The sequence below is a fragment of the Cibotium barometz genome, chromosome 46 (assembly GCF_041138505.1).
Source record: "Cibotium barometz isolate CiBa-2024 chromosome 46, ASM4113850v1, whole genome shotgun sequence".
Lineage (NCBI taxonomy): Eukaryota > Viridiplantae > Streptophyta > Polypodiopsida > Cyatheales > Cibotiaceae > Cibotium > Cibotium barometz.
The window spans coordinates 43,204,647-43,219,555 of NC_141091.1; the positions used below are offsets into that span (position 1 = coordinate 43,204,647).

At 37.2% G+C, this 14,909-nt stretch overlaps 1 protein-coding gene across 1 annotated transcript; it reads left to right on the forward strand.

Moving 5' to 3' along the window:
* LOC147612247 (uncharacterized) lies at positions 1-529 on the forward strand. The gene is made up of 2 exons (XM_086784191.1): positions 1-128; positions 208-529. Exons 1-2 carry the CDS (start codon positions 1-3, stop codon positions 527-529), a joined length of 450 nt encoding a protein of 149 aa, XP_086640317.1.
* Positions 530-14,909: the final 14,380 nt, after the last annotated feature.

The following is a 14,909-nucleotide window of genomic DNA, read 5'->3' on the forward strand; positions in this document are numbered from 1 at the left end:
ATGATTGTGGCAAGGGAGGTGGTTTTAAGAGCATTCACTGATGATGACAAGGCACAGGGAGAATTCATGACAGAGAGGGAGCTACAGGAGATGTCGCAAGAGTTGCAAAGTTTGATAAATGTCAAAAAGTACGTAGGAAGTGAAATTTAGCAAAGAATAGTATGCGATTATCATCTTTAATACACTAAGTATGCTTTATGAATGCAGGGTGAAGCAGATGGTAATGCAAACACGAAAAACAACACGGCCTCTGGGTGAAGGATATGAAGCCATTCTTAATCTAAAAAGAACATGCCATTTTGAGTTCTTCCATGGTTCTCGATTTCCATTGCAAGCCACCACTACTACTGAGCGTTGCTTTATCTTTAAGATGTCTACTACTGGACCTGGTTCTGGGATTGACATTGTTCGGCGAATGGACAAGGATGGTAATGGGGATCTTAATCAAGCATGGGTCTGCTTTGATCATGTGCATCGAGTGGATACTGGATGGCATACAATGGGAGCACATGTTTATGACCACATGTAAGTTACAAGCGGTAGAGAGCATTGCTTAATTTGTGTCTTTAATATAACTCTGTTTCCATTTGTGGCATGCAGGATTGGTGAGCTATTGACAATAGCAACTTGTGAATTTAGAGAAGAGGATGAGGATGCTCAAGTCATGTTTTGGGAAAATATGAATTTGGTAATGGTGGAGCACACAGGGAAGGTAGCAAATTTTTTTGGGTTTATGGCGGATGAGGCTGGCGCTAACTGGAATGCAGTGAGACGTGTCTTCAACGATGGAAAGGAGATGATTGAAAGGGAAAGGTCATGTTTATGGCATTGGGAAGACAACCTTCGTGTCCACACGCAGAGGTACATCTATAGCCCACATCAAGAAAAGCACAGGGAGATGTGTGAGAAGTGGAGGACTGCCCCAAACAAAGAAAGTGCCCTTCAGCAATTTCGCAGGATACGAGCATGGTGGGCAACTGGCAAGGCAGCTGATAGAAACATCCCTAAGCTTCTTAGCTGGTTGAGCTGGTGGCACTATAGGGTTAGTCGATGGGGTCATTTCATTTTAAAGGTAATGTTTGTAAGAGATTATTCATTGTATTATTGTGTGCCTCCTACTTATGTGCACTGCATTGTTTTTAATCAATTTCTACCACTCTCTTGTAGGATGGAGAGCCTATTGTCAATGCTCTTGTCCCAAGGACAAATATGTCAGAGACCAAGCATGCAAGCTGGTTGGCAGGGGAGGGGTATAGGCAAAAGATTAGTCTTTATGATGCTTGTGTGACAGATCTAATCAATGCTTACTTCCAATGTGCCAGACAACTGGCTTTCTTGGAAGGAAAATACACAGGTTGTGGGCCTACATTGGAGCTTTTGGTTGAGAGAGCTCTTTCTCGACAGAAAGCAAGTCCATCCCCAATAGCTACCTCACGAGCAGTGGATGATGCAGTGGCGGGGACCCCTATGTTTTCAAATAGGGTAAAATTCAAGGGTGAGAATAAAACTATTCGAGCCAAAAGGCCACTACACGACTCGACAGAAGAAAACTTTGGCAACTCTAGCCATAGGCCTGAGTTTAACTATGTGACAAGAGAGAGGTTAGAGCCTGCAATAGAGGTCGATGAGCAATGCAAAGTTTTAGAGAGCCTTGAAAGTGATGTGCATGATACAAAGTGGGCCTTGCGGAGGATACCAACAGTGAATCGAGTTGAGTGCAACCACTGGGCATCAGGGAAAAAGTGTAGCTCAAGGTTGCGAGGGGGTGATGTCAGTCCTTGTTTTTGGAGTGATTGTCAACTATCCTCCTGGAAAAAGGAGAAGTATTGCTATTTTTGTAATACAGATGTTAGGCACACTTGGAAAATTACAAAGACAATATTACATCCACCAGAGGATGTCCCTTGTGTTTGGCCCATTGCTAAAGGTACCAAGTTACAAGTGAAAGAAGCCTGCAAGCTTATTAGAGCAGGATATGACATTGGTATTCCTCTTGAGTTTTTTCTAGAAAAGGAGCTTGCAAAAGGCACTAGCGAGACAAACAAGGAGGTGAAACAATTTCCATATCGACGAGGAATTTCAAAGGCTGCATTTGGTCAAATCACTGCAGCCTTAGATATGCATGCAGAAGTTGTAGGCAGCCATATACATATAGAAGGGGTAAAGGAAACATTTAGTATTAATCCATTGACCAATGGGAGCCAAGACACATCTCTGATAGAGGTCACTATTCAGAAGAATCCAATGTGTTCATGTGTGGAGTTCAGAGATAGAGTGGCCAAGAAAAGACCATATCTTGCATGCAAGCACATATACTTTGTGTTCTTAATGATTCTTGGACAGGATGTGAACAACAATATGCATATTCATCAAGTTTGTATTTCTGAGAGAATTGTAAAAGACATGCTAACTAAGTCTATTAGAAGTCATCCTCAACAGCTTTAGGAACCTGCAACCCACTTTAGTTGAAATATGTATGGGGGTCATGTCATACCAGCTGAACCGTAGTACTTGTTTTGGAAATGTTTTGGTTATTTTATAAATTTTCCTGTCTATTGTGTCTTTTGTTTGCTAATGGCTCTCCAACATTGTGAATACTATAGATTCAATATCTTTTTAGCGAGCCAAGCAATATGGGTTTAATAGTGATTTTTTGTATCTGCACCATTGGTTCGAAAAAAAAATTATTGCAATGGTCATTTTAGAACATTTCATGTCTTCTTTGTTTGATTGCTACAGAATTGCACTGTGGTTCCACTCTCTCTTTAACATTTCATGCTCGCTTAACATCATACCATGCCCCTACCTGCTCACTTTCACAAGAACATGAGCTCTACTCATTGCTTTGTGCTCGCTGCTCTTGGCTCGCTTTTTGACCACCCCCTTCTTTTGAAAGAGAACGGGCGCACCCCAAGGTGAGACAATGGGTCTGATGAATCCCTGTTCTATCTTAACTGTTCCTTAAGTTCTATGGCTTTAGGAGCTGGCATTTTGTATGCACGCTAGGCTACTAGTGGCTGAGCTCCAGGGGTTGATTCGATCTCATGATCTACTTCACGAGACGGAAGCATCTCAGTCAGCTCTTCAGGAAATACATCTGCATACTCACTTAACCACTCTGGTCCTTTAGCCTTGCATTTTATGTCTGCCGGATTCATTTTAATGACATACATGGCTTGCCTCTTTCTGAGCCTTTTTAATAATTTGGAAGCCTTGACTAATTGTAGCACTGGGGATCCGGAAATTTCAATTTCTTGAACTTTATTCCCGAGAAGGTCAAGGAAAGAGATGGTTCCTTTGTGACAATGAATGTCAGCCTGATTCTTTTGGAGCCAATCCATTCCAAGGATTCCATCATATATTCCCAGGGGTAGGACTCTGAACTGGCACTCTGTTACATTCCCATCTAGGCTAAACTGAATAAGGTCAGTCTCAAGGTGAGTGAAAAGAATCTTCCCACTGGTGGCTGATTGCATAGGTTTCCCTGATTTTTGATTTAGGGCTAATTTACGTAGACATCCTGGGGAAATAAAAGAATGAGTACTGCCTGAATCAATTAAAAGCTTGAATTGCTTACCCTGGTATTCTGATGGAGTCTGGAGGACTGAGAATTGATGGTTATTCCCCTGATGCTCAATTGCTGCATAGATCTGTCCTTTCTCTTCCTCCACTTCCTCAGCTATGGTGATTGCTCTGGCTGCTGTAGTCTGAGAGGTGGAACTCTCTCTCTTTGGTTATTCCAATTCTGGGAGGGAGTTTGAAGACTGCTTTCCATGGAGGCTGCAGGCTAAACTGGCACTCTTCTTGGGTTCCCCTAATTCTGGCACGGGGGACCCTGATTGGACTGATATGAAGGAGTTGGTCTCTGAGCTCTGGGACCCTGGATTCCTTGGCACAATCCTTGAGCTAGTGCCCAAATCCTTGACATCTGAAGCATTTGTTCTCGCTTTGAAGTTCTTCCCTTTGCATTCTGTAGAGAGCTGGAGTTCCTGAGAATGTACTTCGGGTGAAAGGTCTTCCTTCATTTCTGAAGCTTCTCGTCTCCACATTCAGATTAGGACCTTGGTGTCTCTTTTGAGGCAAAAAGTTGGAAGAAATTCCTGGTGTCTCAAATCTTTTAAAGGATGAGGGAGATGGCTTTGGCGGGACTTTCATGATGAAGGCTTTGGAAAAGTCCTTCGCCATTCTGACAGCTTCAGCCATGGACACTGGCTTGGCATTCTTGACTAGTGTGTCCAAGGGTTCATTCATTCCCTGAATGAACCTGGCCATGAGTTGCTCTTCATCTAGAGGTGTTGAATATTTGAGTAGAAGAGCGAAGGCCTGGTGATATTCCTCGATGGTTTTTCTCCCCTACTTTAGCTCTAAGAATTCATTCATTTTGGTTTCCAAAAATCCAGGGGGACAAAATCTCTTCCTTAAATAGGTTTTAAGGTTGTTTTCTAGGACTGAGTTTTTTTATCTAGACGGTTGGTGTCACAATGGTTCCTCCATGATGCCACCCTAGTTGTTTCCACTATTTTCAGCCTGGTAAGAGCCATTTTTCTCCGCTCATTGTAGCCTGTGATGTCAAAATATTCTTCCATAGCTTCCACCCATTTCTCCACAGCCTCGCCCAGGTTCTCTCCTTCTCCTTTGAAGGGTCCTGGCTGAGTTCTATGAAGAGCCTTACTAACATCGAGGTCAAGCTCATCATCTTCAGAGAGAGGGTCTGGCTGACGGCCACGGTTTCCTCGTCTCATGATTCTGCCCAAAATGATATATTATTAAATTTTTATTTTTGATATCGTCCACGAGATCCTAAGACTTAAGAGGTTCAGAAAACAATTTTTGAAACAAGACAAATATCTTATTGGAGATCTATGACATATGTCCGATAACAGATTTTTCTTTATCAGTTCGTCCATAAACAATCACTTATACAACAGTAGGAGATTTTTCTCCAGAAAACATTTCTTTATTTATATAAAAGTTTTAATATGTACATGTTCTACAAGGATTCCCTTCAGATAAACATCTAGTTTTGGGTAAATATACATTTAGTGATTTTACCAATTAAAATATCCAAAGATATTCCTTCTATCACATAATTTCTCAACCTTAATTCATTGATAGAATTATGGTGGAAATTCATCTTTTGACACTAAAATTTAATTCAAATCCATCTTTTCTTAATTATCATAAAAATTCTTCTTTTTAACTAAATATCATACATTTTTTTTTCTTTGAATAAACTTAAAATCTCTCTTTTTCTCATTTCAATGAGTGCAATCCAATTATCATGGGAATTCCTTCTTTACCATAAATTAAATCTATCAAAAATTACATAAAAATATCCATTAATTTCATTAAGCTAAAAATTCCACTTTTCTCATTTAAAGATTTGAATTCCAATGTGGTGGGAATTCCTCTTTCATCATTTTAACTTATCTATGCAAAAAGATAAATTTAACTAAATTTTCTCTTAAAAAATTTAAATAAAAATCTCCATTAATTCCTTTACACTAGGAATTACACTTTCCTCATTTAAATATTTGAATTCCAATATGGTGGGAATTCCTCTTTCATCATTTTAAATTTATCTATGCAAAAAGATAAATTTAACTAAAATCCTTCTTTAATTTTTAAATAAAATATACATTATTTTAGCATCACAAATTTTCTCTTACTTCATTGGAATATATGGATTTCCATTATCATGGGGATTACTCTTTTAACATAAAAATACTCTTTTAACATAAAAATGGATTACTAGAAATTCCTCTTTTTTCTAGATAACTATTTATGCATAAACATAAAAAATAATTTTCCATGATTATAATGAGAATCATTCAATTAATCTAGGATGATTAATCCTAGAATACGGTAGGAAGTCCTCTTTTCATATTATGAATGAAAGTGATTTATGTGTTAATTTTTTAAAAATTTTACCATAGCTCCGCTGATATTACTGATAATTCTCAAATAATTTGAAAGCATAAAGTTTAGTAATATCCCTATGATTAGAATAACCATTAATTGGATCAATATCCAATTATGGGCTTGATTCTTAATTTCCCCATAAATTAAATAGCATCAAAGCATTAAAAAGCCACTTAATTCACCTCAATTTGACAAGCATAGAAATTACTTTTGGATTAGAGAATTGCTTCATGAGAAGCTTCATTTGAATATAGAATAGGTCATAGGAATGGCCATTCATTGGGGGAGGGAGAGAAATGCTTAAAAAATATTATAATTAGAAATTTATGTATTTTATCATTACAATTTCATTAGAGAACTTCAATTGTATTCAAAAGCCATTAAATTGAATGCTTCTCAATCTTGAGAGGGGTTGAGAAGAGAGAAACATTTGGAGGTTAAAGAAAAAAAACATACACCACATTTTACCTTATAGATTGCTTGATTCTTTGATCAAAGTAGAGGCCCCCAACCAATCAATTGGTTTGGTATGTCGAAAAAAAAATCTCCAAGGAAGATTGAAGAGAGAGAGAAGCTCCAATCTCTTCAATTTGTAGAGGGTTTTTAGAGGATAATAGAAAATAAGCTTATCTTAGAGTAATACCAGCAAAGTTTAGTTCACAGATGAGAATACAAAAGAATGAGGGTCTATTTATAGGTGAGGGAGGCCACTAACGGAGTCCAACTGAGTTCTAGAATTTTCCAGCTTCAGTTTGGCTGAATTTGGACAAGTTTTGGACCAGTTTGGCTCCCTTTTTTATTTGGTTTGATCTAGGAGAGACGAGAGATAAAAATATCCTATTATTTTTGAGTTTAAAACTTATCCAACATGTGAAATAAGCGCCTCCTTGAAGGGCCCCCTTCTCCTTATACCAATGTGTCAAAAATGAATGATTACTCTAAAATATCTCATTTTTTATTAATACTTCATAGTTTTTAACTAATAAACTTAGTACTTAGTCAACTCTTCATCTTATGTGGGCATTTAATCATTTTCGGGTATTTTCTTTTATTCTTTGGATTTATCTTATCCCAACACTTGGATTAATCTTATTGGTCCATAGGAACCTTAATCTAAAATTTTTAAAAAATCTTGACCCTTAGGATAAGGTCTTCTAAATCATTTTTAATTAATTCCAATTGCACCTTGGAAAATCTATTTTGATTTTCTGTTTCAAGGAAACATTTTTTTTGATATATGTAGAATTTATTCATCCAAAAATATCCCAATATTGATTTACCACTCGCTAGAATTTTTTATCTCACTAGGCAAAACAAGGAAAAATAATGTTTTCTTGTATTCAGAAACATAGAATGATTACAAGGGATTGAACTAGAGGCTTAATCAATATTCAGCTCGAGGAAAAATCTTACAAGAAATGATGTGAATGGATGTGATGTGATGTGAATCGGGATAGATGTGAATGGATGAGATGTGAATTGGGATAGATGTGAATGGATGAGATGTGTTGTGAATGGATGTGATGTGATGTGATGTGAATCAGGATAGATGTGAATGGATGAGATGTGTTGTGAATGGATGTGATGTGGAGGATCGGGGTAGATGTGAATGGATGAGATGTGATGTGAATGGATGTGATGTGATGTGAATCGGGATAGATGTGATGTGATGTGAATGGATGTGATGTGATGTGAATCGAGATAGATGTGAATGGATGAGATGTGATGTGAATGGATATGATGTGGATCGAGGTAGATGTGAATGGATGAAATCTGATGAGAACAGATGTGGATAGATGTGATGAGATGTAATATGATGTGATGAGATGTAATATGATGTGATTGGATGAGAATGGATGAAGGACGATGGGAATACATATGATTGGATGTGGATTAGGCAAAGTGAATTGATTTAGAAAAATGTGGAATAATGAGAAATGAGGTGGAACGATGTTGAAATATGAGAGTTCATTAGAAACTGTATTTATGAAACCTATTTTTAAATGACTGTTTTATGTCAAGAATGCTGGGAAAGCATTTTGACCATCTTGTGAATGAGGTCGTGGTCGAGACCTAAGTGATAAAGTTACAACAGCTCACGGAGAGTCAATGGAGGATGTCTCACATAGCAAGGTCAGCCGAGGTCTTGACCAACCTCGGTTTGATTTAAATGGTGAGCTTCCGGTATGGTGGATGAGGCAGCAAGGAAGCGGCCTATGAGTGAAGCGCTTGGTGACTTGCAAAGGATCCTAGAGGGTGCTGACCATACGGTGCTCTGGCTCTGGGTCACCGAAGATACCCACGCGTGCGTCGAGGAAGAAAATAGAATAAGGAGTTAGAGTTGTTTTCTGAACTTGGGCATGGATTTGGTTGATTGGCCTTCAACGGATGAGTCCATGGCTCTTTTATATGGATCTATTGGTTGATCTTGATAATCTTCAATGGAGAGTCCATATGGATTTTAATAAGTGAATATATCTCCGAGTACTATGAGCTAAGAACTATTGAAAAGGCCCCTGAGTGGACAGGTGGTGAGTGTTCTGGTTGCCAATGATGCCATAGGTACACCGATGAAGGAATGATTGGAAATTAGAATTCAACCAAATATTTTGGAGGATTATGATCAGTGATACTATGGTTTCATTAAAAGATTGTTTTAAAGACAGCTGAATCAATGAAACAGGCATATGTGGTGTGACTATCTTGAAGTTTGCTTGAAGTGCCGGCTAGGGGGCCTTGGAACTCGTTTCCCTGGTACCCGGGACAAAACATAACCAAATTCCTAAATGGATCGTATCACTACAGTGGTTGGGCAATTGGCTGGACTGATGGACCCCTAAAATGAGACTCAATTCTATTATGGTACGATAGATGAAGTAAATCCTGGATAGTCTTTGTTCTATGGAAAAGAATCAACGGCTGTATCTCTCGATGAGGAAAAAAGCGTTGGTCTCTCTATGATCCAAGTGAAAGTCTTTTCCTTGATCTGATCATGTGACATACGGGTTCGGTCAGATCAAATTGGTTAGTTAAGGCTCTTGACTACGTTAGAATAAAACTATCCTGGAGGAATTGCTTGTGCTTTTTTTGGGGTGAGGGAAGTTTTTCGGGGTGAAGAATCGAGGGATTAGTCTCTTGTCCGGATATCCATGGGCAAGGCCCCGGGTGAGAGGCTCTGCCCTATGTGCTACTTCCATTGCTAGCACCCCTGATTTTGTTGCACGGAGGGGGCAGGGATCTTTCAGGTGGTATCAGAGCGAATTGGCTAAAGTGGATCAACCGAGAAGCAAGAAATGTCAAAAATTCATGAAGTACCAGTAAAAGATTGTAATTGTGTGATAAAATTCAAACAAATTGATATTCAAAATAAAAATTCATAAATTGGTAATTGGGTCTTCAGAATGGAAGTACCGCAATTGTATGGAATTCTTGACTTGCTTGAGGCCTAGATATGATGGTATTTACCTTATAACTCCAAGGACCATGACTACTCGTATACACCGTGAGTATATCTGCAGCTCTTTACACACAATATATACAAGTAAATCTAAGACCTTGAAGATATAAGCAAAAATGCTATCGAGAGGATGAATTCGAATGCCGGTTGATATGATTTTAGAATTTTGGTTGAGAATTGATGAGTTGATTTGGATTCTGATTGAAAGATGATGATTCCTGAATTCTTGTTGAAAGAAGATAAGTTGAACAAAGCCACAATGAGGATGAATGGGACAAATCCCAGTGATAATATTGGTAACTGGAATGACGATTATGACTTTAGAAAATCACTATGAGATTAGTGGATTATGCTGACAGAGATTGCTGCTGTTAACCCTTGACCCGATGGATTAAGGGATGACAAATTGAAAACCTGCATAACTGAAATTCCCGTGGAGGAATGATCAGATGGAATTTTTGGTCTGATGGACCATTATTGTGTTTAGGATATGAATGATATGTTCTTAATGAATTGTTATCTAATAATGAGTTCTATATGTTCTTCTTGTAGAAGGGATCTTTATCCCAGGATTATGTTGGGTTGACCAAACTATAAGGAACCCCAGAATCAGTTGGATCTTAAGGGAAAGAGTTGTCCTCTAGCTGCGAAATGAGGACATCTCGCGTTTTTTAAGTGGGGTAGGATGTAAGATTCCTCCCTCCAGCTTTTGAGGTGTAAAGGTGTAAGAACCTCCCCTTCTGTTCTTGTAATTATTTCCCTCTCTAAAATAGAAGAAAGATCTTGTTTTATCCTGTTTTGGCCTAGAGAGAGATAATCCAAAATTGAGATATCTTTGGATATAAAAATCCTCCTAGTGTCTAAAATGGTTTCCCCTAAAACAAAAGTTCAAAATGAACTTTCCAATGTGCATTAGGAATCAATTAAAAATGATATAAGGGACCTTAGCCTAAGGGTCTAGATTTTCAGAAATTTCTGGATTATGGTCTAATTAAGATTCCTATGGAGACCAATAGGATTAATCCAAGTGTTGGGATGAGATAAATCCAAAGAATAAAATAAAATACCCAAAAATGAGTAAATGCTCACATAAGATGAAGAGTTGACTGAGTACAAGGTTTATTAGTTAAAAATTAAGAGATATTACTAAAAAATTGAGATATTTTGGAGAAATGATGAATTTTTGACACCTTGGTAAGGAGGGGGAGACTCTTGAGGTAGGCTCCTAATTCACACATGTGGATGAGTTTTTAATTCAAAAAAATTGTGATATTTTTATCTCTCCTCTCTCTTGGATCAAAATGGGAGCTAAACTGGTCCAAATCTTGTCCAAATTCAGCCAAACTGAAGTTGGAAAATTCTAGAACTTAGTTGGAGTCAATTAGTGGCCTCCCTCACCTATAAGTATACCCTCATTCTTTTGTATTCTCATCTGTGAACTATACCATGCCAGTATTACATTAAAATAATGATATTTTCTATTATTTTTCCTTAAAAATTCTCTACTTTTGGAGAGCTTGGAGCTTCTCTCTCTCTTCAACAATCCTTGGAGCTTTCTTCTCAACATACTAAACCAATCGATTGGTGGGGGGCTTCCTTCTAAGATAAAGAAGCAAGCCAAACCTAAGGGTAAGAAGAAATTCATAGTTTTTGATTACATTCTCAACGATTTCACAACCCCTCTCAAGCTTGAGAAGTTTCTATTTAGTTGTTTTTAATGCAAATCAAGCTTTCTCTAAGAGTTTTAATGATTAATCACAAAAAAGTAAATCTTTATGCTTAATTAGAATATATATATATATATATATATATATCTCCCAAAAGAATAGTCATTCCTATGACTAATTCTTTAGCAAATGAATGCTTCTCATTGATAAATTCTTAATTCAAAATTAATCTCTAAGCTTACTAAGCTAGAGGTTAAGAAAATGGCTTTTTATGCTTTTATGTTAATAAAATTATGGTAAATTTATGATTTAATTCTATAATTTAGATTTAAGATTAAGGATAGTTCTTCTATCCTAATTGTATTACAAAGTCTTAATCTTTTTAGAAAAAGTGAAACTTATGAGTAATAGCAGCAGTGAAGCTATGGCAAAATTTTTAGAAAATAATACATATCTTATTTTTTTGCATAATGCTAAAAGAGGACTTCCTACCATATTCTAGGATTGGTCATCCTATGCTAAAAGAATGATTTTCATCACATTCATGAAACTAAATTTTAATGTTTATGCATAAATAATTAATTAAAGAAAAGAGAAATTTGAGGTGATGTTATTTTTATGCAAAAAGAGGAATTCCCATGATAATGGAGATCCATGTAATTAAATGGAAAAAGAGAAATTTTGGTATATTAAAATAATGAATATTTTTATTTAAAGAGAAATTTTAAATAAATTTATTTTATGTATGAGAAAATTTAAATGATAAAAGAAGAATTCCCATGACATTTGGAATTCAATCATTTAAATGGTAAAAGTGGAGTTCTTGACATATTTGAAATAATAAATAAATTTTATTAAAGAAAAAAGAAATTTTAGATAAATTTATTTTATGATAAAAGAGGAATTCCCATGACATTTGGAATTCAATCAATTAAATGCAAAAAGAGAAATTCCCATGATATTTGAGATCCAAGAAATTAAATGAAAAAAGAGAAATTTTTAGCATAATTCAAATTATGAGTATTTGTTGATCGCACGAATACAACAAAACTTTAAAAATATATTTTTATTGATATAGAAACTGTTACATCATGACATAGAGCAAGTACACCTTCGAGCTTGAGTTGGATAGCATGAAGATCAATCTTCCAGGTAGCAAGGCCGAGGCCAACAATTGAATGAATCTTCCCTCCATGCTAATCTTCTTCGAACAAATATAGGAGCTTGGAGAGCTTCACTGTTGAAATATACAAGTGAATAGGGTGTGTGCGGGAACAAGCCCTTAGCAAGAGGCTATAAAAGAGAATCTGTAAATGAGTGAGAAGCTATGAAAAGATGAGAGGTATCTACTGGGAGAGAATAAAGGGTAGCATGAGAAGATTTAGGATGTGTGGAGATATTCTGGGAAAAGTGAAGAGGTGGAAAGAATCAAGTAAAAGAGGTGGAGTGAATCAAGGAGAGATCAGTGGGATTAGATGCTTGGATGTAAACTCTATAACTTGAGGCATTGGCCTAATGAGAATTTGCTAGTTTTTTATTATCCATGCCTCATTAAGCTATCAATTAATTTCTCACTAATCACGTCTATCACGTCTTGAGGCATAGGCCTAATGAGAATTTGCTAGTTCTTGATTATCCATGCCTCATTAAGCTATCAATTAATTTCTCACTAATCACATCTTAATTATTGGCTAATCTCTTTGCTATAATGATGTTGATTCTTGCATTTGATCCTCATCACATTGTTATAAATTTAACATGGTATCAGAGCCTAGCTTAGAATCCATCAAGTTTATGAGCCCATTATCTTGCTAATCACCTAGTTAATTAGGATTAAGAAAAAATCAAATTCTTAGCTCTTTTTCAATTAACCTCTGTACCCCCAGCTAGTGGAGGAGCTTTCTCTCCCTTCACAAATAACATTGGCCCAAAACCTCTTAGCCACATGTAGCCATACTCCTTGTGCTTTAGCCCATCAACTCAAAGCATCAAACCGCCGGCTCTGCAGAGCTACTGAATCCCGCGTTTCTTCAAGCACTGTTTTTCTGAAGGAAAATGGAGATCTTGTCTTCCACATATACAATGGATCTAATTCCTCTTGGCCCTAGGGGTTTTCAAGGGTGCTCTACAAGCTGGTGAAGACAGTTTTTGATTTCATCAAGTCTACAATGAGATCCAAGCTCTGCATCAAATCTGTAGGTGACTTTGGTAAAACAGCGATTAAGCATTCAATGTTTGGTCAAATCTTGTGTTTCTTGGCTTAATCCTCTACTAGACTAATTTATATTGATGGATTTGAAAGGAGTTAAGCTCATTTGAACTCTAAGGCCCCAGATCTGGACTCCCCGCATACTCTATTTTTTTGCACATAAAACAGAGGATTATTTTGCTAATCAATGATTAATCAGTACTAATCACTATATTTTGGTACAATTGAGGGTTCAAATTAACCATTGGGTATCTGATAGAGATCCCTATAACTTCAAATTGCAATTCGGAGATGGTTTGATACTCCAACCATTCGGTACAGATTTGTTACCCTTGGTTTTATGTAATTTTAGGTGAATTTATGCTGATAAATCTGTTATAATCATCACCTAAACACCAGATTGAGTTGTAAAAGGGTAGATACTACCCTTGAATCATGAAATTGGATCAAGAGGTAAGACCCCCTTCACATCATCATGAGCACGACACAAGAGATAGCCAAATTTAATGGGGAGCAGTTTTATACATGGCAAACAAAAACCATGTATCTGCTCATGAGGAAAAATCTATGGGGGCTAGTTGTTGAGGGAAGAGATGAATGCCCAGAGGTGAGTCGGAAAAATGAGTGGAAGAGCAAGAATGAGAAAGAATTAGGACTTATCGCACTCAATTTAAATGATGAAATCATTCATCACATCACAGGGATACAATGGACAAAAGATGCATGGGATGAACTCAATAAATTATTTGGCACTTAAGCAAAAAATTCAAAGATAAATCTGTTAATGCAATTCTACAAACTGGATATGAAGGAAAGTGAACCTTTAATCACACACTTAAACAAATATAAAAGCGTTAAGCAACAATTGGCAGCCATTGGCAAGAAGGTAGAAGATGATGAGGCACTAGCAGTGCTTCTGAAGAGTGTGGACAAAGGTGAATATGAAAACATTGTAGCAACATTAAAGAATGTACCTGAATTGAAGCTGCACGAGATAGAAGGAGATCTACTAGAGCAAGAGACCAAGGTCAAAGAGAAGAAATGGCTGGACTCAACGGCTAGAGAAGAAAAAGCATTCTTCACCTGAGGAGGATTCTCTCTCGAGGACGAGGACGAGGAAGAGGCAGAGTAGGAGGAAGGACCTTCACTTGCCACAACTGTGGAAAGCCAGGACACATGGCAAGAGACTGCTACAGCAAACCCAGTGGAGAAGGAATGACATCGGCAAACTTCATGGAGGCTCCTAAGGAAGTGGAAGAGGAATCAAGGAGAGATCAGTGGGATTAGATGCTTGGATGTAAACTCTATAAATTGAGGCATTGGCCTAATGAGAATTTGCTGGTTTTTGATTATCTATGCCTACATTAAGCTATCAGTTAATTGCTCACTAATCATGTCTTAATTATTGTCTAATCTCTTTGCTAATGATGTTGATCCTTGCATTTGATCCACCATAGCTCATCACATTTGCTGCATTTGATCCACCATAGCTCATCACATTGCAGCAAATTTAACATTCACAAGCACCACCTTCTCTAAGCTTGATGTCACAGGCATGGACTTGAATGCAGCACACCCTTTGTTAAAGCCTTTATCTTCATGAGAGAGACTTGTCCATCAAGGGAGCATACTTTGTGGAAAGACAATGATGTCT